The 25617-nt window shown below is 42.1% G+C and overlaps 2 protein-coding genes across 4 annotated transcripts in view; one reads left to right on the forward strand and one right to left on the reverse strand.

Moving 5' to 3' along the window:
- The first annotated feature begins 1218 nt into the window (after positions 1-1218).
- Positions 1219-7840, forward strand: eif3s6ip (eukaryotic translation initiation factor 3, subunit 6 interacting protein). Its single transcript, XM_061789266.1, has 15 exons — positions 1219-1372; positions 1704-1740; positions 1859-2069; positions 2151-2230; positions 2984-3045; positions 3159-3228; positions 3309-3382; positions 3515-3686; positions 4035-4189; positions 4265-4435; positions 5475-5608; positions 6222-6395; positions 6540-6729; positions 7463-7543; positions 7639-7840. Exons 1-15 carry the CDS (start codon positions 1355-1357, stop codon positions 7708-7710), a joined length of 1701 nt encoding a protein of 566 aa, XP_061645250.1. The 5' UTR covers positions 1219-1354; the 3' UTR covers positions 7711-7840.
- The window catches only part of cdh23 (cadherin-related 23), a 205850-nt gene continuing 188062 nt past the window's right edge, over positions 7830-25617 (reverse strand). For all 3 annotated transcript variants that reach the window (XM_061789259.1, XM_061789260.1, XM_061789261.1), the window contains 28 exons: positions 24087-24296; positions 23647-23754; positions 23311-23413; positions 22325-22450; positions 22046-22249; positions 21507-21965; positions 21282-21398; positions 20967-21191; positions 20476-20645; positions 20211-20348; positions 19814-19933; positions 18793-18970; positions 17826-18037; positions 16900-17094; positions 16689-16802; positions 16437-16566; positions 16089-16352; positions 15846-16007; positions 15051-15307; positions 14879-14976; positions 14444-14564; positions 14287-14366; positions 14132-14172; positions 13977-14037; positions 12986-13115; positions 10867-10986; positions 10509-10619; positions 7830-9609 (listed from right to left, as the gene is read on the reverse strand). In XM_061789259.1, coding sequence (XP_061645243.1) covers positions 9271-9609; positions 10509-10619; positions 10867-10986; positions 12986-13115; positions 13977-14037; positions 14132-14172; positions 14287-14366; positions 14444-14564; positions 14879-14976; positions 15051-15307; positions 15846-16007; positions 16089-16352; positions 16437-16566; positions 16689-16802; positions 16900-17094; positions 17826-18037; positions 18793-18970; positions 19814-19933; positions 20211-20348; positions 20476-20645; positions 20967-21191; positions 21282-21398; positions 21507-21965; positions 22046-22249; positions 22325-22450; positions 23311-23413; positions 23647-23754; positions 24087-24296 — 4593 coding nt within the window. In that variant the 3' untranslated portion in view covers positions 7830-9270. The remainder of the gene's footprint in view (positions 9610-10508; positions 10620-10866; positions 10987-12985; positions 13116-13976; positions 14038-14131; positions 14173-14286; positions 14367-14443; positions 14565-14878; positions 14977-15050; positions 15308-15845; positions 16008-16088; positions 16353-16436; positions 16567-16688; positions 16803-16899; positions 17095-17825; positions 18038-18792; positions 18971-19813; positions 19934-20210; positions 20349-20475; positions 20646-20966; positions 21192-21281; positions 21399-21506; positions 21966-22045; positions 22250-22324; positions 22451-23310; positions 23414-23646; positions 23755-24086; positions 24297-25617) is intronic.

Raw genomic sequence — 25617 nt, forward strand, 5'->3', positions numbered from 1 at the left:
GAGAAGATAAGACACTTTATTCGTGGTAACAGGTCCAGCCGTGGGTTTCGTGGGATATAAACAGCAGATTGCTGCTATTACGCCATCTAGTGGTAGACCTATAAATCACAGGCTCTTCCCCCATTTCACAAGTACAAATTTACACGACAAAGAATTTTCATCCGTTATTGGTGCATGAAAATATTTTATAATATTTTAATATTTTGACCAACTGCTGGCCTACAGTGAAGTGAGTTAAAAATAATCTGTGGGGGGAAAGAAAAATCACAAAATGTGGTTCGAAAGATAAGACTTCCTTTGACAAGATAATGCAGATTTGGCTGTGAATCTCCACGTCACAAAATGTAAAATAAAGGTAAGGGTTTTTCCTAATGTAAAGCAATACTTATTGACAAAATCATACCAATGATTGAAATAATAGAAATATCAAAATTAACTACACTGTGTTATCGTTATTTTTCTGTACTGGGTCCATTGTAACACACATTTAAAAAAGCAGGGTATGTGCTCAGTGTTGCACTTAGTTGACAGTAATGGTTGTTTCCTGTCATAACACTTTTTGTCTTAAGTATAATTTGAATGATAATCACAAACCATTTAACTCCACAACTAATGTTCAAAGTCCAGTCTTTTTGGTTTGATTAAAAGCATTTGCTGGTTAAGGACTACATATTTGACATTTCCTGTCATTCCCAAAGCCAAAGAAGTACACTTTAAAGTTATGAACAAGTTGTATGCATCCAGTTTGTGACGTAGTGCAATAACGATTTGACATTAAACCAAGTAATTGCCTTTTCTTTGACGAAGTAGAAACTGCTGTCCATCAGTTTTAGTCGTATGTGGCCTAAAGCTGATAGAAAGAGAAAAAAAAAAAATCTAGAAAAAAAAATCTCTTAAGTGGAAAACTCTAGGATAAAAATCGGTTTCGGTTTTGTTATGTGCAATACAAATAATGACAAGTTGGTAAATACTGTTCTTGTCCCTGGTAAATATTTTTCTACAAAAATGCACAATTTTGAAGGTGCAACCCACATTCCTCTTTTTGAGAATGAGTTAGATTCTTTCTCAAAAGCCCTCAGACTTAACACAAATAGAAGTGCTATTAATCTTATTTTTATGCTACTAATCTTACCTTTATACTTAAAAAAAAAAAAAATATCATTTTTCCCATGATGCAACGGATGGCGAAAACAACAACCTAATCTCGCGTTATTTCAGGACGTCATCATTTTCTTTCCGCTTCCTGCCGTCCCGCAAGCAACGGTTGCGTGGTTTAGCAGGCTTAGCTAGCCGGTCGCATTGTCCAAATTCGCCCTCAGTCAAGAAAACAATACATTGAATTACTTGTGGAATCATGTCATACGACGACGACGTTAGTAGACCTATTTTTCTTCTGAACGTAACAGGCGATAGGATTGCTAGAAGCTAAAGTCGGTTAGCATGCTCTAGCTGTAGTACAAGAAGATTATTCACTGAACTGCTTGAAATGACCACAATAACTTTGCAGTCTGATTGCTAATTTTGTCATTTTCTGTTTTCATATAACCTGTATAAGCAGGATATAGTTCATTTGAATTGATACTTCTGCTCTATGTCTAAATGCGTTTTGTTGGTGGCTGGCCTGTGTATTTCTCGACATCATTGGATGGTGACTACATGCTCTGTGACAGATGCTCTTGCTCATGATTCTTCTTCTCTTTCAGTATGACGGCTTTTCAAACGAATGCGACCTCCACACCGGTTTGTGAACATGATCCACATTCAGTTTACTGACACGAAGATTCCTTGTGTGCAAATGACAACAGTCCTCGAGCTGAAATCCTATATGATCAAATTCAAGTTCTGTGTTCGTTCGCAGGTGACCCGAAAGCAGACATGGCTTTTGAGCGGCAGTATGAGCAGCAGACCTACCATGTTATCCCAGAGGTGATCAAGAATTTCCTCCAGTACTTCCACAAAACCATCTCTGACTTGATCGACCAGAAGGTCTACGAACTGCAGTCCAACCGTGTGTCCAGCGAGAGTATTGAACAGAAGATCTATGAGATCCAAGATGTCTATGAAAACAGGTAACGGTGCTCTTGCAAATGTCATCTCCTGTTTGCCCTTGTTAAGTGGCTTACTTATTTTGTACTGCTTTTGTGTTCAAGTTGGAACAAGCTGACTGACCGCTTCTTCAAGACGTCTCCTTGGCCGGAGGCTGAGACCATTTCATCACTTGTTGGCAATGGTGAGTGAGTTGGTTTAAGTCTTTATGAAAATAATACATGCCAGTTATGTACACAATTGGTTTTATTGTTGTCCCCTTGAGACTGATGTTGTATTATAGGAAACTAGGAAGTTGGAAATGTCTGACTTACTGTAAAAAAAAAAAAAAAAGTGCCATTCAATGAGAAAAATTACCAATCATTTTCTCTGGGTTCGCCTGCTTCCTCTCACATTTGAGAATATGAGTGTGGATGTTGGTCTAAATATGTGCTGTGATTGACTGCCGACTGGTCCAGGGTGTGTCCCGCTTCTCGCCCCAAATCTGCAGGGAGAGTCTTCAACTTAGGCATGGCCCAAATGAGGACAAGCACTGTAGAAAATAATTGGACGAGTAATCATTTGTATAAATTCCCTAGCTCCAAATGTTATTTTTAAATACATTTTAGATGACCTGATACACTAAGGACAGTGCTTTACCATGCACATTTTTTTTCATGAATCCTTTTTACAATAATCAAGTCATCCATCCAACGACGTCCACAACAAAATAATGTAAAGTTTGGACTTTTAAGTTTCAATCTCTCCCCCCCCAAGCTCAAGTTACAGTATTTGGTAAAGGTGCAGGGTAGACAACTATGTTTTTTGTTCTGTTTACATTGCACTAAAAGGTTGGTCGTGCCTCGAAAGCTCCAAGTGGTATTCTTCTGGTTTCCCAGCAGTCTTGAATGCATCATTACTCCACTGTTGTTACCCTATCACATTTTATCTCCCACAGATGCCGTCTTCCTCATTCTCTATAAGGAACTGTACTACAGACACATCTATGCCAAAGTCAGCGTAAGTCACCACCACTTTCCAGTTTCCAAGCATAATCTTCAATATCAAGAGAAAACTTTGAGAGTTAGTCTTTGTTTGTAATCAGTAATCAATAACCTTCTCACACTGCTTAGGGGGGACCCAATTTACACCAGAGGTTTGAGTCCTATTACAATTACTGCAACCTCTTCAACTACATTCTGAGTAAGTTTCAAGAATTGTTTTGCCTTCCTCAAGTTATCACTGAAATGCCAATGTGGATGTTTTGTTTTTATTACAAACAGATGCTGATGGCCCTGCCCCCTTGGAGCTACCAAACCAATGGCTTTGGGACATAATTGATGAATTTATCTACCAGGTATGTTCTATTTTGTTCATTAGGGCTACAAAACAAATATTCAGCGCCAAGTGAAAGAACAAACTACAATAGTAGTATGAACATACTGGGATTTTCAGTTAACACTAACTTTCTACTTATCCTCCTCTTCAGTTCCAGTCGTTTAGTCAGTACCGTTGTAAGACTGCCAAGAAGCCGGAGGACGAGATTGAGTTCCTGCGAAACAACCCAAAGATCTGGAATGTCCACAGCGTTCTAAATGTGCTCCACTCCCTTGTGGATAAAAGTAATATCAACCGCCAGCTCGAAGTCTACACCAGCGGAGGTATGAAATTTATCTTAAAATTCAGAATTGGCTGCATTTAAACTAACCAACCATAAGAGGACTACTTGCTCAACCAAACGAGATCCAGTACAATAGCTGTATCTAACATTTCTGCCTTTATAAAGCTAATATCTCAAAAGATTCATTGAACAAACCACATGAGTATAATAACAACTGGAGGGAAACCTTTTGCCTGCTCAGTGTGTGATAAAAGCTAGGTACGGAAGAACTCATTTTAACCAACTGATGTTGACCAGCATCAGGAGCTACTGGTGGTTCAATAACTTTTCAAGGATACTTTGACAGGTTTTTGGGAGGTCAAACTGAAAATAGGTTGCTTTGTTGCAGGGGACCCAGAGAGTGTGGCGGGGGAATATGGACGCCACTCCCTCTACAAGATGTTGGGCTACTTCAGCTTGGTGGGGCTGCTGAGGCTGCACTCTCTGCTTGGAGATTACTACCAGGCCATCAAAGTGTTGGAGAACATTGAGCTCAACAAGAAGGTAAAACCTAGCGAGGTCTTTTTGGAGCGCTTTTGTCTCCGTTCTGTAACTGTGTCTCGTCTTCTCTTTTCTCAGAGCATGTACTCCCGTGTGCCCGAGTGTCAGATCACCACCTATTACTATGTAGGCTTTGCCTATCTGATGATGAGGCGTTACCAGGACGCCATTCGAGTGTTCGCCAACATCCTGCTCTACATCCAAAGGACGAGAAACATGTTCCAGAGATCAACGTATAAATATGAGATGGTGAGTCCCAGTTCAAGGTGACCTAGTTTTGATGGTAAATGGTAAATGGACTGCGCTTATATATTGATGTTAACGTTCCACAAATGCTGACTGTATAGGTCAAATAGCCTTAAAATGTTTACTATAAGCGTTAAGGTTTTAAATAGAATGACATGAAATAGCCTTCAAAAAAAATATTAAACTATTTAATGCAACATTCATTCAGCCATTTAGAATAGTGCTTGACCTCAATAAAGTCACAGGTGAGTTGGAACCTTTCCCGGCTGACTGTGGGTGAGAGGTGGGGTACACCCTGGATTGGGTGCGAGCCCATCTAGGGCTGTCACTATTAAATATTTTTACAATCGATTCTCATATTGAGTATTGATTGATTTATTTCTATTACCAAAAAAAAAAGTTTTTTTTTTTTTTTTTTATACTACTAAAATGCATATTATTCTCATTTAGAAGGGTTAGGGATGGCCTGCAGTCCTTAAACTGCATATGTTGGTACTCAGTGTATGGTATAAATTTGGTGTACAGAATTTGAGGCAGTAAAGTGCTAAATGCTACACAGTTACCAATCGCGATTTAGCATTAGAGCACTAGCAATTACCATTTTGGGTAAAAAAAAAAAAGCTAGCATTCAGTTCACTCATACTTATCATATTATATGTGCATTACACATCCAACAATGTCTTAGAAATCACTTGCAGACGCTCCTTTGACGTTTTGGGCGAAGTTTATGATTTTTTTTTCCTGCCTATATTTGAAGTCGACTTAAACCAAGTTATTCGATTTATTTATATATATCCTGCAGCCCTTACTTTCCCACAACTTTTACTCATGTCTTTAATTTATACGTTTCATAGTTCAAGTTTTTGAAGTAATGTAGTGTGATATATAGTAAATGTTACATAATCATTAAAGTTTGACGAGACATAGAAATCAAGATGCATGAATGTACTTTAACAACTAAATGCATATTGACTTGAGGTAGTTGCTATGTTCCTTTGCTGTGTGTTAATTAGATGCCATTTGGGTTTGTTTGTGGTTGCAGATCAACAAACAGAACGAGCAGATGCACGCTTTGCTGGCCATTGCGCTCACCATGTACCCCATGCGAATCGACGAGAGCATCCACACCCAGCTGAGGGACAAGTATGGAGATAAGATGCTGCGGATGCAAAAAGGGTGAGCATATTAGGGACAACATTTATTTTTCATTGGTTACATTACAGGTGTCAAACTCAAGGCCCACGGGCCAGATCCGACCCGCAATGTCATTTTATGTGGCCTGTATAAGTTTGCCACAATTTTTCAAGACTAGCCATACAAATGATAATAACCAAATGCTGGAGCAATTATGTAATAATCATGATGCAATTATTCAGGAACATAAAGGTCTAACTGTCTTGCACTCTCACCACACACCTTGTTCTTAAACAAATGCAGTTCAACTCAGAATTTGGCTATAAGATGTCATGAAGTTATATAGAGTATAAACGGAGTACAAACAACTTCTAGCAGCATTTAAAAAGCCTCTCCTGGGCTCCTTAGATGAAACCAAGGGAGTTTCAGAAAGCAAAACAGAGAATAGGTGAATTTGTCAGCAAATAACAGGACAGGTTACAATAAAATATAGGTGAGTAGGCAGACACCAGCCCACTGAGACTAACCATATGCGAATTGGCCCACGATGACAACAAGTTTAACACCTCTGAGTTAGGTTGTGGGTGGCATGAATTCATTTTAAAATGCAATGACCGATGTCATTAATCAGTGAATGTTACCTTTTCCACCTCAGAGATCTGCAGGTCTTTGAGGAGCTGTTCAGCTTCGCCTGCCCCAAGTTCTTGTCTCCAGTGGTGCCCAACTATGACAACGTCAATGCCAACTACCACAAGGAACCCTTCCAGCAGCAGCTTAAGGTTTTTGCAGAGGAGGTGCAGCAGCAGGCTCAGCTCTCCACCATCCGCAGGTGCCTCCTACTGACTGACTTTGTAGTAGACGCACAAAAACGTGCACCTCAGCAGTTGTTTTGCTTTGAATGGTGGAAACCTTGTTTTTTTTAATTTTATTATTGTTATTTTTTTAATCTTACTGGTATTTCGTTTCACTCCAGTTTCCTGAAGCTGTACACGACAATGCCGGTGGCCAAGCTGGCAGGTTTCTTAGACATGACTGAGCAGGACTTCCGGATTCAGCTGCTTGTCTTCAAGCACAAGATGAAGAACCTGGTATGGACCAGCGGTATCTCAGCTCTGGACGGAGAGTTCCAGTCAGCTTCTGAGGTCGACTTTTACATTGACAAGGTACAGTCCTTAGACACGGAATGTTCTTAATATAATAATATTAATGCGGTTGGGGTCTAAATTAGAACGTGATTCCAAATCCTTTTCCAGCACCATAATCCTTTTTGTGTAGTTCTTTTTATTAACCCCCAAATATTCCAGGTATTGTTTTCCTTAATCCTACGAGGTACTTACCCTGTTAACTGATACCCATTTTTTTTGTATGCAATGCTAAACAAATTTAATACACTATCGCTTAATGTTGGATATATGCCACAGGTGACCAAAATTTACAGCACTGGTAATTAATAATGGCTGAAATGGTTACCACATCAGTATGTAGAAGCATTTTAACTTAATAATGATATCAACTTTAAAAACAGACAAGTACTTATTTAGGCACCTTTATTTATTGATTAAGATGTCAAATTATAGTTATTTACTTGCATTCTTGAACAGACAAAATGTTTTAGTGGTGAAATGTTATGTTTGATTCATTTCTGACCTCCAAGAGAAGCCCAATGAATTGTACTTGTGTATAAAAGGGGAATTCAGTTTAAAATTTGCCACAGAGCGCTTGCTGAAAATGAAAGTCTGCAGCAAAGCCCTTCATGATGCTGGATATTCTCTGAGAAAAATAGGTTGCGGTGGTCTAACACATTTGTTAAGATGTATGCTCAATTGATTATTTGCAGTCCATGAGAGGATAAAAATGAGTTTGTGAGTCAAGTTTGTACTCCTACCATCTCCTTAGGACATGATCCACATAGCAGATACTAAAGTGGCTCGTCGATATGGAGACTTTTTCATCCGACAGATTCACAAGTTTGAGGAGGTGAGTATTAATCTGTCCTTATTGTGACTTTTGCTCTATGACTGTTTTCACGAATTTCTGTCCTGAATGACTCAAATTCTCTCCCGTCTCCACAGCTGAATCGGACACTGAAGAAGACACCAGCAAGCAGCACCACGGCCACATCTGGGAGCGCCACGAGCCGATGAATGTGATCCTTAACAGGGATGAGAACTCAGCATAGAGTCTTTGCCTACTGCTGTCAGGTTTCTTGAAATCTGTAATTGATGACTTTTCTATATAACTTGGAAACAATAAATCAATGGGCTTACAAACTCATTTTACGTTTATTGTCTACAACCACTAGATGGCAATGTTTTCCAGAGTGTGCCGCAGCTGGCCAATTTTGCACCACTTCTTTAACAATACTGTAATATAAAAATTTGTCGTGTAAGAACCCGCCTTGTTCAGGTTGATGCACTATAATTGACCAACATTTTTATCAACAACAAACCACTTTCCAGTCACCCTACTAAGAATGTGACAGATGTTTGGATATTTCTTTTACTATCACAGATCTCAGGGCTGGTGAGAGTAACGACAAAGAAATAAAAACATACAAAAATGCATATATAAAAATTAACCTTGAAAACACACCACTCATCAGAAACAGTGTCATAGAAAAGAAAAAAAACACCATTGCACAAGTTACACGTACACCCACAGACATCCAAATACGAAAATGACCTTCCTGTTGCAGTAAGCAGGCATTTGAATTTAAAAATATCATAATTCCAATAATAATTTTGAAATAAAAAAAAATGTCTTCATTTGAGCATGACTCTTTAAGTACCCTCAGGTGGCAGTGTAACGTCTTGGTGGGCAAGTTGCCATTTTCCTATCAATAAAATACAACTGCTAATATATTTTTCATTCAATTTGTTTGAGGGCTGAAATTTCTCATTTTTGCTCCAAAATCAACCATTTTGAATAATCCATTGAGGTGTTCTTGTCATCAGTTAGGTCTCCATTTAAACCACAAATTCACAATATGCTCACGAGGAAAAGATGGACAAGCATGTTCCTGCTTGGTCAGTTGTGGGTGCCTTTTATTTTTGATCCAACAATTTCCACAGTGCAGATGGAAAGTTAAAATTTTCAAGCATCAAGAGGTTATTTGAGGCGTTGCGGTCGCACTGCATCAGTACTTTCCTGTCATTACTAAAATAAAGATCTTCATATTTCATCTTTACTCCACAGACACTGTTTTTACACTTGCAAATTAACTCAAAATATGAAAAGGAGTTGGAATAATCAGTGTCCCATTGAAGGCCATTTGCTGGTCTGAATGTGTGTGAAGCTGGGTGCGTGTGTGTGTTTGTGTGAGTGAATGCAGTCCTAGTAAACCTTCAGCAGAACAAGTGAGGATGCAGCACCCTCTGCTTCTACAGTCTCTGCCATACAGTCTTCTGTTCTTTGGATGAAACTTGATGACTCCTGTTAGTTTTGTTCTTGCTGCGCCCTGCTGATAATTTTTATTTTGAAAAAGGAAAAAAAACAAAACTTTTTAAGCAGGCTCACCATCCACGTAAACCTATCTAGTTATGAGTTTTCGGCCCATGTGGGCTGTGGACTAGCACGCTCACACTCTGGTCCTTCTTGGATCTTCCCCGTACCTTCCCAACAGGTTCAGGGTGGTGGTGTGGAGACACAAGCACACGCACACACTTGAGTCATGATTGGGCTCAGACCAGCGAGGCCTCGGCTAGTCATAACTCAGTAATTTCCAAAGGGCTCTCCCGTAGCTCGCCGTCCTTGTGACGATGCATCGGAGTCGACTTGGCCGACTCTGTACGGGCATTGCGCTCAGAGTAAAGCCCCCCGTCAGCGTTTAGAGCCTCTAGAGATCGCGCTAGAGCGCGCTGGTCATCCTCCGGCAAGCTGTTGAGGTCGGAGGTGAGCAGGGTACCTGTGCTGCCGTGGACCACGTGCACACCTTCCGGCCCCTTCAACTCCATGGGAAGCTTGTGTTTGAAGCGGAGAGTGCCGCGACCTCCGCCCATGCTCATGCGCTCATCCTCGTCATCATCCAAATCACTCTGGATCAGCTGATGCCGGAGAGAGGCAGAAAGGACAAGGGTACATTACATAAGGCTGCTGCTTAAAAACAAATCCGTACAAGCTGAAGTGAAGAGAGACAGAAACGGAAACATTTAGGAGAGAAATAAGGTGTTGTTAATGAATCGGGGTATGTTTATTGCCATTAATAAGAGCAACAGTCAAGTAATTATCCAGTCTCTCAATGATCATGTTAACTACAGTGGTGTGAAAAAGTATTGCCCCCCCTTCTCGAATTCTTATATTTTTGCATAGTTTCCCCACTTCAATTTCATCAAACAAATGTAAATAGACAAATATAACCCAAGTGAACTTAAAATTATGTTTTTAAATTGTGATTTATTTTATTAAGGAAACAAAAACTATTCAAAGTTACCTGGCCCTGTGTGAAAAACTAATGGCCCCCTAAACCTAATAACTGGTTGGGCCATCCTCAGCAGCAACAGCTGAACTCAAGTGTTTTCTATAACTGGCAATGAGTCTTTCACATTTCTGTGGAGAAACTACTGTATATTGTGGCCCACTCTTCCTTGCATCATTGTTTGAATTTAAAAAAAAAAAAGGTAGGTTTTTGAGCATGAACAGCCTTTTTAAGGTCATGCCACTGCATTTCAATCGGATTCAAATCTGGACTTTGACTAGGCCACTCCAAACCCTTTATGCCATTCAGAAGTTGACTTGCTGGTGTGTTTTGGAAAATCATCATTCAAGCCATCAAAGAACGCTAATGCTTTTGACATGCGGTAGAACGTGTGACATCATGGTGAAACGTGAGCAACACTTTTATCCCAAGTCAGCCAAGGTATGAGAGAAAATCACATCAGATGGAAAGTCAAAGCAGGCAGCGTTGTCGCAAGGCAGCAGCACACCAGCAGCCAACCAACCCCACCTCAGTGACTGATGAGTTTTCTTCCTGGCTGGTGGATACAGTGACGAGTCTGGCTGCAAATAGTTTTTTCAGTCTCAGGTAATCGTCCAGGACCACCTTGAGCAGGGAACCCTGACAGGACGGCAGTAAGGCTCAAACTCTGAAGCACACGCATCGCTAGAGAGGTTGAACATGAAAAATCCAGAGCAGCGATGAATCAGCTGCTGAGTCTTTTTGCTGATTTCCTGTTTTCTTCTCAGAACTTACTGGATATTTTAGTTGCCACTTAGAAGAATCAGATGAGCCATTCTTAGTGATCAAGTAGCATTGGAGACTGGACAGATACAGTTCAGTGTGTGTCCAACATTTCATATCTCACCTTGATAGGCCCTTCCCTCATGATCTGGCCCAGTTTAGCAATATTGTCGTACTCCTGAATCGCTGCTCTCAAGTAACGATCATCATCAGGCTTCGCTTGAGGCTCACGACCAAATGTTCCCTGTGACAAAGACATAAAAAATACCGTAACTCGTAAATAATGTCAACTGCTGACATAGAGGATGTCATCTCTCAGAACCAAAACAACAGGGTGTCCTCAAAATCTCTCTAAAATTGAAAACAATAATTAGAAACACAATGAATGAGATATGTTAATTATATTTGTACAGTAGCTTTAGCCCAGACTTCCCTCTCCCCAGCCACTCCAACCAGCTGTTCTGGGGTGATCCCGAGGCGTTCCCAGGCAAGCCGAGAGACGTAGTCTCTCCAGCGTGTGCTGGGTCGTCCCCGGGGTCTGTGGGATGTGCCCGGAACACGGCACCAGGGAGGCGTAAAGGAGGCATCCTAAACCACCTCATCTGGCTCCTCTCAATGTGGAGGAGCAACGGCTCTACTCTGAGCCCCTCCCGGATGACCGAGCTTCTCACCCTATCTCTAAGGGAGAGCCTGAACACCCTCCGGAGGAAACTAATTTTGGCCACTTGTATCCGGGATCTTGTTCTTTCGGTCACGACTCACAGCTCGTGACCATTGGTGAGGGTAGGAACGTAGATCGACCGGTAAACCGAGAGTTTTGCCTTTCGGCTTAGCTCCTTCTTCACGGTCCCGATACAAAGTCTGCATCACTGCAGACGCTGCACCGATCCGCCTGGCCATATCCCGTTCCATTCTTCCCTCACTTGTGAACAAGACCCTCAAGGTATTGGAACTCCTCCACTTGGGGCAGGATCTCATCCCCAACCTGGAGAGGGCACTCCACCCTTCTCCTTTTTTTTTTTTTTTTGTCCTGTTCGGCTGTTAGGTCAAGCAGAATGGAAGATTTGTATCCCTTTTATGCCGGAACAGTTTTACTGTGTCACAGTGGAGTTTTTAAGCTTCCGTTGAGATTTCTTAGTGTTATAATTGAAGTTTATTGAGAATCACAGTGGAACAGAACAAACTTTCTAGAGGGGAGAGAGAAACGAAGACAAAAGACAAAGCACTAATTGTAAACAGGATGAGAAAAGTAAGTCATTACATTATCTACAATGAAACAGGTCGGTCCGCCGGCCCCGACAACTGGCCACCCGGTGGGGGCCGCAGGGACTCAGTGCCAGCCCCCAGCCAACCCCACCTCCCCCCAACGCCCCACACGCCCCGCCACCCGATATGTTTATGTGCCCAGATGTGATTAGTGAGAAAAATATATACAGTGAGTGGTGTGAGCCTGTGCTAAGTGAGTGATTAAGACGCATGGCTCCAGCAGGTCGGGGCAATGAGGCCGGACAACCACCGACGAAGAGGGCTGTTCCACCCAGACCCGCAGCACCCACTACCCGCCCCTGAGTGTGGGAGGTGGACCCCCGCCAAACCAGGCAGGGACAAAAACCCAACAGCAGGCCCCACAGCCCGCAGGACCATGGTCTCAGATTTGGAGGTGCTGATTCTCATCCCAGCCGCTTCACACTCAGCTGCGAACTGCTCCAGTGAGAGTCGGAGATCACGGCTTGATGAAGCCAACAGAACCACATCATCTGCAAAAAGCAGAGAAGCAATACTGAGGCCACCAAACCGTAATCCATCTACGCCACGGCTGCACCTAGAAATTCCGTCCAAGTTATGAACAGCATTGGTGACAAAGGGCAGCCTTGGCGGAGTCCAACCCTCACCGGAAACGAGTCCGACTTACTGCCGGCAATGCGGACCAAACTTTTACTCTGGTCGTACAGGTACCGAACAGCCCGTATCAGGGGGTTCGGCACCTCATATTCCCGAAGCACCTCCCACATGACTCCCCGAGGGACACGGTCGAACGCCTTCTCCAAGTCCACAAAACACATGTAGACTGGTTGGGCGAACTCCCATGCACCCTCGAGGATCCTGCCGAGGGTGTAGAGCTGGTCCAGTGTTCCACGGCCAGGACGAAAACCACACAAATGTGTCTATTAATTTGCTTTTGTAATTAATTGGTTGAATTTTAAATAGACTTTCTGGATGAATAAAAACTTCCTGGTACTAACATGAGTGCGTGCAGGGCTATTCCACAGGTCCGTTATCTCACTCAGATTCTCAGGCAGGTCGTCCTCATGGTCTGCCTGAGCAGCCAGCTCCAGGTTGTGACAGAACGGATCGAGCCACACCGGATTGGCTCTGCAGAGAGATTTTGTAGTTATCATTCAGCAGAAATCTAGAATTCACTTTTTTAATTCAGTACACTTGACCCTTCATCTATCTAGCTATGTGACATGTTCGGATGTTACATTCAAGAAGAATAAGAAGATATTAGATAAGATATGAACCCGGGTCCTCAGAACTGTAAGGCAGATCTGCTAACCAGTCGCCCACCGTGCCGCCTTTTTTAATATTAAATTAAAAAAATATATCAAAAGGATTTTTAATATTTAGATAAGAATTGGCCTTCTGAAAAGTATGTCCCTCTATGTTTAATTAATAAAAGATGGGGAGACCATGCAAACTCCACACAGCAAGGCAGGAGCTGAGATTTGAACACTTAACCTCAGAACTGTGAAGCAGACATGCTAACGACTAGCACTTGGTCACCGGCATTGCTCCATAGAAGTTTAATCCATCCATCCATCTTCCATACAGTTTATCCTCACTATGGTTACGGGCGTGCTGGAACCTATCCCAGCTGACTCCGGGTGAGAGGCGGGGTGCACCCTGAACTGGTCACCAGCCAATCGCAGGGCACATATAAACAAACAACCATTCACACTCACGTTCACACCTCCGGGCGATTTAGAGTTCTTTTAATTAATCTACCATGCATGTTTTTGGAATTTGAGAGGAAACCGGAGTACCCGGAGAAAACCCCTGCAGTCACGGGGAGAACATGCAAACTCCACACAGGCGAGGCCGGATTTGAACCCGGGTCCCCAGAACTGTGCGGCAGATGTGCTAACCAGTCGTCCACCGTGCCGCCTCACAATAAACCTAACATAAAAAAAAAAATAATCGGATTAACGTGTGCTGTTTGGTTTAAAATCTCACCCCTCAAAAGAGTACTTGTTGGTGTTGGGCATGTCCAGAATGTCCATCAAACCCTGGTTCCCTGAATGGTGGAGGGGAGATAACGCTTTAGAAATTTGCTTTTTAAGAACTATGTTTCGTATAACATATGGCCAGATGCAGCTTGAGGCACGAACCTGTTGATCCTGCAACGATAGCTTTGAGCTTCCTCTGATGCCTGCAACAGTAATAAAAATGTCACTACTCTGACAGTCTGTAACAAAATTGCTTGAAATGTGACAGAGCAGACTCATAAATTCCATGAATGAGTGACATGCTGAAACACTCTTACACTCTGCGATAATGCCAGTTCATTGAGACAAACAATATCCCAGCCAGGCACAGCAGCACAGCCAGAATAATAATGACCAGCTGTGACAGACAGACAAAATAGAAATTTAACACCACATGAGCACATAACAAAATAATTTCCTGCAGGTTGAGTTGACCTGTAGTGTCGTGATGTCATCAGCCAGCTTGTCACTGACGGCGGGCTGAACATCCACCACGCTGTATTTCCTAAACAAATTTCTCAGCTGCTCCTTGTTTTCATCGATCAACTGGATGACTCTGCAGACGAGACAGTGCACAAGGTACATGTACATGTACACAATATAATACAATTCAGTACAAAATAAAGTGCAGGTATAGTGAAATTGGGGTGCAAATCCTAGCTTGTGCTCTCTCGAATTAATTTTTTTTTAAATAGAATGATGGAAATCAATAATATAAAAAGTATGAAAGTATCAGTAAGGCACAGTGGAATAATGTAGCAGTGCAGTCAGGAATATTTGAAATGTTTAAAAAGTTGCAGCAATATCAAATAGGTGATGTTGTTACTGTGTGCAACTTTGGACTGAAAGAAAAATAAATTCATACGACACCTTTCAACATCTTGGATGGTGTTGCTTTGATTGTTGACTACGTGGACCAGCATGTCAGTCTGGGCATAGTTCACCCTGCCCTTCTTGTCCACGTGAAACTGGGCCAAAGCAAACAGGGGCCAAAGATGTCAGACACACATGAACAACCATCAAAATAAAAATAAAATCTCACCTGTATGTCATCCAGGTTGACAATAGCTCCAGTGATGTTGGATAGCAAGTTAATGAAATCATCTTGGTTGTCACGGACCAAATCAGGGATCTCATTGAAGACTATTTTGACCCTCTGGTCGTCCCGCAGGATGTAGATATTGACGTTAGTGGTGGTGCTATGTCCTGCCAGGTCGCATGCCAAAATCTCTAGTTGAAAATATCCAGGATTATAAGCCGTGAAGAGGTCATAGGTGCGAATGATACCATCTGTTAAACCTGTGGATGTCACAAAGCTACTTTAATCGGCTGAGAAAAAAAAGTACTGCATTCCATTGATTGACCTACAAAATATACACTCACCAGATGGTCCTTTTTTGATCACAATACTGTATGTATCGAACTGTCCACATTATCGATATGACTAAATAATATAAACCATCCATACATTTTCAATAGTGCTTATCCTGGTTAGGGTCGTGGTGTGCTGGAGCCTATCCCAGCGGACTTCGGGGGAAAGGCGGACTACACCCTGAACTTGCCGCCAGTCAGTCGCAGGGCAAATATAGACACGGACAACCATTTGCACTCACAATCACACCGTCACTGAGTGGGAACTGAACCCCCGCTGCCTGCACCAAAGTCAGTATTTCTTTGTAAAGACGCAATTTTGGCTATACGTAGCTTGTTTTTTGGAGCACATTAGATTAGATTGTGTTTGTGTACATAATGCTGTGGCCAATCAGTGCGTGTACAACATTGGTATATCATTGTGTAAAAACAGTAAAGATAACTGAAGTTAAACAGGGAGACTCACCTATAATGAAAATGCTCCCAACATCCTCGCTACCGTTGCTCTGAGACGGGAAGTAACGAATGGTAACAATGTGATACTGCACCAAGCTGTTGTTACCGATGTCATTATCTATTGCCACAACTTTAATGAGCTCTGAGCCCACTTTGGCATTGGCAGCCACCCCTGCAACCAAAAAAGAATGGGAGCATGTGTTGATAGTTGCCCATAGCCCACAAAATGCACAAATACAAGAATGAAGATTACCTGCAGTGTACTCTGCCTTGGCAAATCGCGGTTTCTGGTCATTGATGTCTTCCAGTTCAATCCGCACCTCCAGCAGGCTGGGGTCTCGGGCAGGATCTAAGGCTTTGGCCCGTGAAGCCCTTTGACCCCTTGAAGGACTCCAGCTCTTGTTACTAGAGGCCTTGACGATGATGGAATAGACTGGATTCTCTTCACGATCCAGTTCCCTATACAGGTTTAGCTCTCCGTCTAGACCCAAGCCAAAGTTTCCATCGCTGTTTCCCCCTTCAGGAGGACATGGAAAGACATGAAGTGTGATTTGTGCGTCATTAAGCTTCAGATAGAAGAGAAAGAGAGGGGCTGGATCACCTGCAATAAAGTAGTAAACAATGGCATTGGAGCCTTCATCAGCATCCACAGCTCTGGTCACGTTCCCCACCAGAGTCCCAGGAGGGGAGTGCTCGGGCACGGACAGCTTCTGGTAAGGCAAGCTGCCACGCTGACGTGCACAACACAAAAAACACAGAGCAATGCTCAATTGGGCACATAACCACATTTAGACGATGGCCATACTCTTTAAGACAAACACCAGCATTGCAGTTACTATGGCCTCATACTCACTGGTGGTTTGAGAAAGACTGGCTCATTGTCATCAATATCCAAAAGCGCAACCTGCAGAGGTCGCGTGGTTTCATAAGGCACTGGCTGGCCCATGTCACGGGCCACAATGATAAGCTGTAAAAAGCATTTGCACTCACTTACAAACCTAATATCTGTACCTTGTGAATGCACAGTTACAGTTAAGTTTGTCTCCAACACGACTTTTACTCACACTGTGGAGGGACTGCTTCTCTCTGTCCAGTTTGACTGTAGTTGTAATGACTCCAGATGTGGCATCGATATGGAAGTTTTCCCAGTCTCTGTTGCCCGCTCCAGTCTGCAGGAAGCCGTAGCGCACCTCTCCGTTCACGCCCTCATCGGAGTCGGTTGCGTGAACTTCATACACTGGCAGGCCCGGAGGCTGCTCCTATAGTACATGGATGCATAAAAAGCAATCTTGAATAAATAAAAAAACGCGTTTATAAAACAAGTCTAGAATCGGTTTCACACATTGCATGAATATTCAATGGCTTACAATTGGTAATTGTTTATTGTATTGTCATAATATCCATGTGTAATCAATGGGCTGTAACCTCCTCCATTCACCAAGCTCCAAACACTGACAAAGATTACTGTTGCTAATATGTATTGTATGCATAAGTATGATTAATGAGCTACAAATGTTTAAATCTGCAAAATCTGTTTGCAGCATTTTTAATAATTTGCAGTAAAGTTGGATGCTGGTGTAGATTTGATATTGTCTGGAATTGGTGCAGGCAAAGTCCCTCCAATATGCTGTATTATTGGCATAACTGTTCGTCACATGATTCATTGTAGAGCGAGGCAATATCTATTATGCATTAGCAATGCATTCAAAAAGGTTGGAAGCTATTATAATGTTTCAGTTCCCTTACACTAACACATTTGAATTCCCCTCACAGCTTGGCCAACTGGGCAACAAAACAGGAAGAAAAGCTCTATGCATTTGTTGTGATAACACTTTGGCTATGAAAACACCCGATGGCAACTTTTCTGTATGAACGTAAAACATAATACATGTGACCAACTGTTACACTAAAAATAACTTGCTATTACAGGATGAGCATTACCCTAAAAAAAGTAGATAAACAATATCATGGATAGTTAACATGACGCTACCTCTGAGATATGGATGATGGTTCCATTGGCTGGTCTGACAAATACAGGTCGGTTGTCATTGACGTCTATGACTGTGATGATGAGGTCCGCGGTTGTCCACAGGGGGGGACGCCCCTGGTCTGTGGCCACCACAGTCAGATTGAAGCTCTCAGATGACTGAAGCAGACGGCGAGAACGCACAAGACCTGTGTTTGGATCCAGGGAGAAAGCATCTGTAAAGAGAGAGGCAGTTTGGGTATAAATCATGAATTATAAATTAATTACTTTCTTTCCAAACCGTTTTTAAAAAAAGTCTAATTTCTATGTAAGGGTTATTTAACAACACTGGTAGTGTAAAAATATATAAATATGTGTGTGTGTGTGTATATATATATATATATATATGTCTGTGTGTGTGTGTGTGTGTGTGTGTTTGTGTGTGTGTCCATGTCTAAGACTAGAAACTATGCATAATATAATAGGAAAATAAATGTTATTTTCCCCCTCCTTGAGCTGTCACCTTATCGTGGTGGAGGGGTTTGTGTATCCCACCAATTCTAGGAGCTAAGTTGTCTGCGGCTTCAAAAGACCCCTAACCCTAAACCCCAGTGAGGATAAGCGGTACAGAAAATGGATGGATGGAAGTTTCAACTCCATGTGAAAACACAGGAATAGAAAAATGGCGTGTGAAAAACTCGTGTATCTCAAACTGAAGAAGTGTACATGCAAAGGTGGAGCTATTATTATTTACATCTCTGAAGAGTTAATCTCACACGGTGTGATTAACTCTGTGAAATAACGTCTATTCTGGACACTATTTCAATCAGAAAATTTGTTAAATGTTCAAATTTCACTTTGGGAGTTAAAATCACCTCCCAAAAATTTAACTCTTAAATTTTAACACTCCAAGTTTTGGTGTGCCGTAAAATCAAAGATAAAGGAAAATAACCAAAACAAATTCAATTCTGACAGTGTACTGTATTCAGACCTGAATGTGCTCCCAGCAGGCTGTAGAGTACTGCACCGTTCTCGCCTTCATCCAGGTCAGAAGCCTTCACTGTGATCACTGATGTTCCACTGGGCTCGTTCTCAAACACGCTGGTGGTGAATACTCGCTCAGAGAAATGTGGCCGATAATCGTTGACATCGAGAATTGTCACGAGGACCTAATGATCACCAATAAACTGACTGATACATTCCTGTACAGAACATTCTTGACACACTTTGATAGTTATATGTCCAGGTTGAAACACTGCTTCTGCCAATGAGTTTCATACTTTTGTAAAGCCTGTTTATTAATCTTTTAAATAATGCTCCATTTGCAAGGAAATTTCATTTGTGGGATAAGCAACTGAGTGTGAGTTTTGCGCCCATATACAGTAAAATGGGTCAAATATTCACCAAACAACAAATTTTTCTGTTGCTATTGACCTCTAGTACCCCCAGATTCTGCAACCAGTGGCAATCCCATATTTCCACAGTTTGGGACCGACCTCCATCCTCTAAGGTGACTGCTCACCCCCACAGGGTGGCGTTTATCAGACTACCTCCAGAATTTGAGTGTCGAAAGAATGGAATGTCCTGACAACCAGCTGACCACAAATTAACAGTTGTGGGATCAGCTTCGGCGTGCTGTTCATGCAATTGTGACCAACACAACCACACTGATATACTTGGAGGAGTGGAATGCCATCCCATAGCAGTTTGTTACCAGCATATGGCAAAGCTTCCAGGCTGTGTATGGTTCTTCCTCATGTGTCTGAGGCTCCTGACTTTATTTATTTATTTATTTTCCAAGACTAAATTGGAAAACAGTGTCTTCTTTGTTGCTAATGAAACATCCAACCAACACCACAAAATAACAATCAATACAAAAGGCAGAATAAGCTTAATGTAGCATTTAGTAATGATTTGAGGCATTACATAAAAGTGAAAAAAAAACAGGCTTTCCTACAGTATATGTATTTTACTGTTTATTCCACCTGATCTATTAATACTGCAATATGTACCTGGACAGAATTCTCTCGCCTGTTGTTAGAACTACCACCAGGGTTATCACGGGCGACGGCAGTTAGAGTGTAGTGGTCTTTTGTCTCTCTGTCCAAGGGAGAGAGGATGTAGATTTCTCCCTGAAACAAATGTAGAAGGATGATTGGGAAATTCAACCACCAACTGGGAGTGCTTTCTGTGTCATACCTTTTGTGCATGTGGCACACAAAATAGGACATATACATTGTTGTCTCATAGTGTACGTATTCATCCCAAAATGGACTGCACATTTTATAGATTAAAAATATATAACCCAAACCCAAGATTGAGCCTCGCCAAGACTTCAGTTAACGTCAGGAACATATCCAGGTACTGCTGTGTTAGTACATTCAAGTTAACATGTCAAAGTAAACTCACAGTGGTTGGTTTGATGCCAAATTTGCCCTCCCCGTCTACTAAGCTGTACTCAACAACAGCAAAGAGACCTGAATCGGCATCTGTTGCACTGACACGTACTATGGTTGTGCCGAGGTTCACATTTTCAAAAACAGGCTCCTACAGACAAAGATAAATAGATTTCAGAAATCAATCAACATCAGTAATTGCATTTTCACTATATAACAGTTGTATACGTATTCTTTTAATTAACTGCCAAACTAGCCATGATATTTGTCTTCAGTACCTGATATGACGGTTGTAGGAAGACTGGATTGTTGTCATTGACATCCACTATGCGTAGAAAAACGGGCAATTCAGCAATCCGAGGAGGACTTCCATGGTCCCTTGCCCGAATAGTGAAATTAAGCCATTGCACTTGTTCAAAATCCACTGTCTGGTTGGCCACAATCTTACCTGAAAAGTTTGCAAGAAACTGACAGTTACCACTTGGGCTGGCAGTTTGGCTGGTTCTTGGTATAAAATTCTGCTATGGTTCTTATATTGTAATTGAACAATACTGACTGAGATAAACAGCTGCTTACACAGACAACATGCAAAGTATTTATGTCAAGACTTCCAGGATAATCACCATTCAGAGAACCATCAATGAAAATGTTCTCAAATAACATGTATTGTTTTGCTGTTATTAGTCTATAGAACATAATCCTAAAGAGCAAGAGTGGGAGCTGATTCTCACTGGTAACAGAATGTAAATGTTTGTTTGCGTTGTTATACCAGTGGAATGATCCTCCAGTCTGACGTAGCCTCCTCGTGGCAAGTGGAGCAGCTGATAGATGACCTGGCCATTGGGGCCTTTATCCGGGTCCACAGCTGACACAGAGAGCAGTGTTGTGCCTGGCTGCGCACCCTCCAAGATCTTCTCTGTGAAATTGGTCACTCCGAAGGGCCGGAAACGCGGAGCGTTGTCATTTACATCCAAAACGTTGATCGTGAGTCTTGCTAAGGTGATGCAAATGAGCATAAAATTAATTACTCCAAGGCAATTCTGGATGGTCTACAATCTTGACTATAAACAGAAACTGGCCTTACCGTTTGGGACACTGCCAGACTTGTCAATAACCTCACTGGCGTTGTCATGGACGGACACGATAATCTCGAAAGTAGCTACCTGTTCTCTGTTGAGTGGGTTGCGTACAAATACTGCACCTAAAATTTAAGCAACACACAATGTAAAAAAAAAAATGCATCCATGTATTCAAGGCATATATTCAACCTAATCAGATAACAATGACATTAAACAAAATGATTTCTAACCAGTGTGCAAATCAATGCCAAAGGACTCCTGCAGGCCGTCTACAGGGTTATTCCCATCATCCTTTGCTTCCACTGAGATGATATAATACTCCAGTCGGGGATGCAGGTCGGGGTCCTCAGCTGTCAAAGTGGCGACCACCACCCCAGGCGGCGTGGACTCGTTGACATTAATCATGGTTAGAGGTTCTATAAAACGGGGTCGCGAATCATTGACGTCATCAAGGATGACCATTAGAGTGGCCGTGCCAGACATGGGTGGTGTGCCACGGTCGGTTGCCATGACAACGAGGCGGTAGGACCCACGCTCTTCCCTATCCAGGGTGGTGTTGCCGACTAGAACGGCACCGGAGAGAGCGTCAACAACAAAGCGATCTTGAGCACCGCTTACCAAGCGGTACATGAGCCAGCCATTCGAGCCGGAGTCAGCGTCGATGGCAGACAGCTGGGTCACCACCACACCTGGAAGAGACATGTAAAAACTTAAACAATATCATTCCTCCCTTTCCCATTCATTGCTAAGCTTCCCAATATCCACGCACCAGTGGGGCTATTCTCTGGGAGTCGCACACTGAAACTGGAAGGACTGAAAACAGGTGGGTTGTCATTCTGGTCTAGGATTGTCACTGTGAGAGGAACACTGCTGTTTAATCCCCCAATGTCCTCCCCAACTAGGACCAACTCTATCCGAGGCTCCTGAAATGCCTCGCGGTCCAACTTGGCTCCCGGTTGAACGCGAACAACTCCTATTCGAGAAGAGACCAAAACAAACCATAAAACACCTGCTGAGGCATCCTCTGGTCCTTGTTGCTCACACTTACCGGTGTTAGCATCCACAGTGAAAAGGTCCACCCTGACTCCCAGCAGACGATACTTCACGACAGCATTGGGTCCAATATCTTTATCGACAGCCAGAACGGGCCCATTCAACACTGTTACAGTAATGCCTGAGGGATGGACAAATATCAAGGTTTGAATTTTTTTCAGGGAGTTTACAATTTACCAGTCAACATGGCTACAATTTTGATTTGTAAAGGAGTCTTGAAGAAAGTTTCAGCTTAGTAAGCTTAAGGCAGTGTCTATTTCACTGACAGAGACGTCATGGTGAATACTGCAGGTGATCAGTTGCTGACACTCTGGAGACTCGGGAGACCAAAATATTGCTTGCGCTCTCTCCAGGGAGATGTCTTTGGGAGACCAATTCGCCCGGAGGTCAAGAGATGTCTCCACAAATTTCCAGAGACGTATCAGTGATATCTCCTCAGTCCCCTTGGTCTGCAGCAGGTCTCTGAGATGTTGGGGAATCTAATTCTCTCTGCGACGTCTCCGAGACCTGCTGGAGCCTCGCACAAAGTATCCAAAAGGTCTCCAATGAAATTGAACATGTTCAGATTCACCGTGATTCCCTGGTGACCCGGCTAGTTGTAGAGACGTCTTTGCAACCAACGGCAACTCGAGTGGCCATCAGGTCGCCAATTAGTCTTCAGGCCAGTGAGATAGGCCCTTCAGTACTACTCATCATCAAATTCATAAGAAGTTTTGCAAGGATCCAAATAATCAAATCTAATGCTCAGATGAAGTAATGTGGGTTACTTCTAAGTCCATAAGGTAAATACAGTCTGGATTTGTTAAAGTGAATCCAAAGTTCAGACATCTCTTTTTCACAGCTTCATGTCTTCAACTATTAAAGTATAAAAACAGGAAGTGGCGCAGACATGTTAAAGACTAAGATTTCAGCAAGACGGTCTCAGTAAAGTCGCACAAACATGCAAAACAGGATAAACACACGCATGCACACAGGTGCTACCTGCTGCAGGGTTCTCTGTAATCTCAGCCCTGTAACTGTTTCTGGTAAATACAGGTCTGTTGTCATTCTCATCCAGTATGGTTATGACCAGGAGGTCTGAATCCTGGTGGTGTACCACAGAAAAGAGAGTAAAGAAATCCAGGAATCATAAAAGAAATCAGGGAACTGTAGCAATATTAACAAAGAGAGAGATATGGTAAAAAATAACATCGCTACATTTTTTTTTTTTTTTTTTTGCAGCTCCTCAAACTGGATTGGCATATTGGTCAAATACAGAAAACATATTTTTTTCCCCCCTATGTAATATTACTGTATTTGAAAAGAAAATGGGATTACCCTCCGAGCGATGCGAGGGTTGTCAGGGTTATCTTTGACAGTGATAGTGAGTCTGTACTCAGCCACTCGCTCTCTGTCTAGTGGTCTGTTCACCCGCACCACACCTGACTGGGAGATACAGAAAGGATGATAATTCCTATTTGAAAAATGTAAACGTTCAGCCTAACTGGAAATGCAAATGTTAATATTCACTGCACCTTAATTTCTCAAAGCACACGCACACACACACACACAAACACACACACACACACACACAAAATATCTATACACACTTCTTTAGCTGCAAATCACGAGTTGTTAAAGGTTTGTTGTATGAATTGTCAATCGAAACGTGCATGTTGATAGCATGAAGGGATGCATCACATACAGTGGGTCTCAAGTCGGGATAAAAGATTTCATTTGTAAAATGTAATCTACCCCTCTCAATCTTATTAACTCACTGTGTCATTGATGTAGAATGCTCCATCCTGGTTGCCAGCAGTGATGTTATAGGAGAGCAATGCATTGCGCCCACTATCTGCATCTCTCGCTCGGACTCGTGCCACAGATGTATGTATCGAGGCACCCTCACTCACACTCGTGTTGTAAGGCAGGTTTAGGAGGATAGGGTCGTTGTCATTGATGTCTCGGACATGGACCCCCACTACAACCTTTGGAAAACACAAGTACAGTGGAACGTACAAATACTTTCTGTACTTAAGTACAGTAGTTTTTTTTATTTTTTTTTAGGACTCTATTCTTGAGTTTTTATTTTTCAGATGACTTTTATTTTTCAGATGACAACCATTCAGATGGCTTTTACTCCTACTTGAAAGCTGATATCTGTACTTTCAACTCCTTACTTTTTCAAAATAGGCCCACTACTTTTTCAACCTCTGGGGATGACGACACAGCAAAAAAAGACGTACATGGAGAGAAGTAAGGTCAACCGAGGTTCAAATCTTGATTGATTGAGTTCTTAGGGTGTCTTGTGGCGCAGTACTGTAACTATCTGACGGCCAATAAAGTTTATTTCAATCTTGTCGGTTAAAAACACGTCATCGGTGTGGTATTATTTTGCGGTGTCTCAGACAAACAACATGTAAGTTATTTGCAGTCTGTGCACAACTGAAGTACGTTGTGGGGAACGTCATCTAAATGCTTCAACACAAATTTGATTGGGCACCTGAAGTTCAAGTTCACCTGCGTTCAAACAACACAGCGTGAAAAAAAAAAATAAAAAGCAAAAGCATTGTGTTGTGTATACTGTATTTAATTATATGAGGTAATCTTTCATTTGTATGGGTTCACAGTCGTAGCGGCCTTCCGAGGGAAGTCATAACTACGATGTGGCCCCTGGAAAAAATTAGTTTGATACCCCTGAGGTCGAGGGTAGACGAGAACAGGTGGCCACAATAACCAAACGAGCACACAAGACAAAACTCAAACTAAACATAATCTAAACTAAAGCACAGACCATGACACAAACTTAACAGCCCTCTAAGAGAAACCATAACTACAGTGTGGCCTGCGACAAAAATTTGTTTGACACCCCTATGCTAGAGAATAATTTTGAGCTGGGATGGGCTCCAGCACGCCCGCGACCCTAGTGAGGATAAGCGGTACAGAAAATGGATGGATGGATGGATATAGTACTCAGTATACAGTACACAAGTATATACAATAAATGAACAAGTCATGTAAATGGACACATTGCTCCATCTTGTGATCGGATCGGTGATCGGCCCCAAAAATTCTGATTGTGTAAAGCCTAGTACTTTATTTAAATTTTAACTTCAATACAGAAGTTGAATCAATTCTTCGACTTTTGTGAGATTACATTTGCCACTTAAGCAAGCAAGATTGTTAAACGTGTTAGGCATATCAATAAATGCAAATCACCTTTGTTTTTCACTTTTATGGTATTTAAAAATCTGACTTCAAACATTGCCAAAAGAGTTAATCAAGGTTTTTTATTTTTTTTTTAATGCT

The sequence above is a fragment of the Phyllopteryx taeniolatus genome, chromosome 11 (assembly GCF_024500385.1).
Source record: "Phyllopteryx taeniolatus isolate TA_2022b chromosome 11, UOR_Ptae_1.2, whole genome shotgun sequence".
Classification (NCBI taxonomy): domain Eukaryota; kingdom Metazoa; phylum Chordata; class Actinopteri; order Syngnathiformes; family Syngnathidae; genus Phyllopteryx; species Phyllopteryx taeniolatus.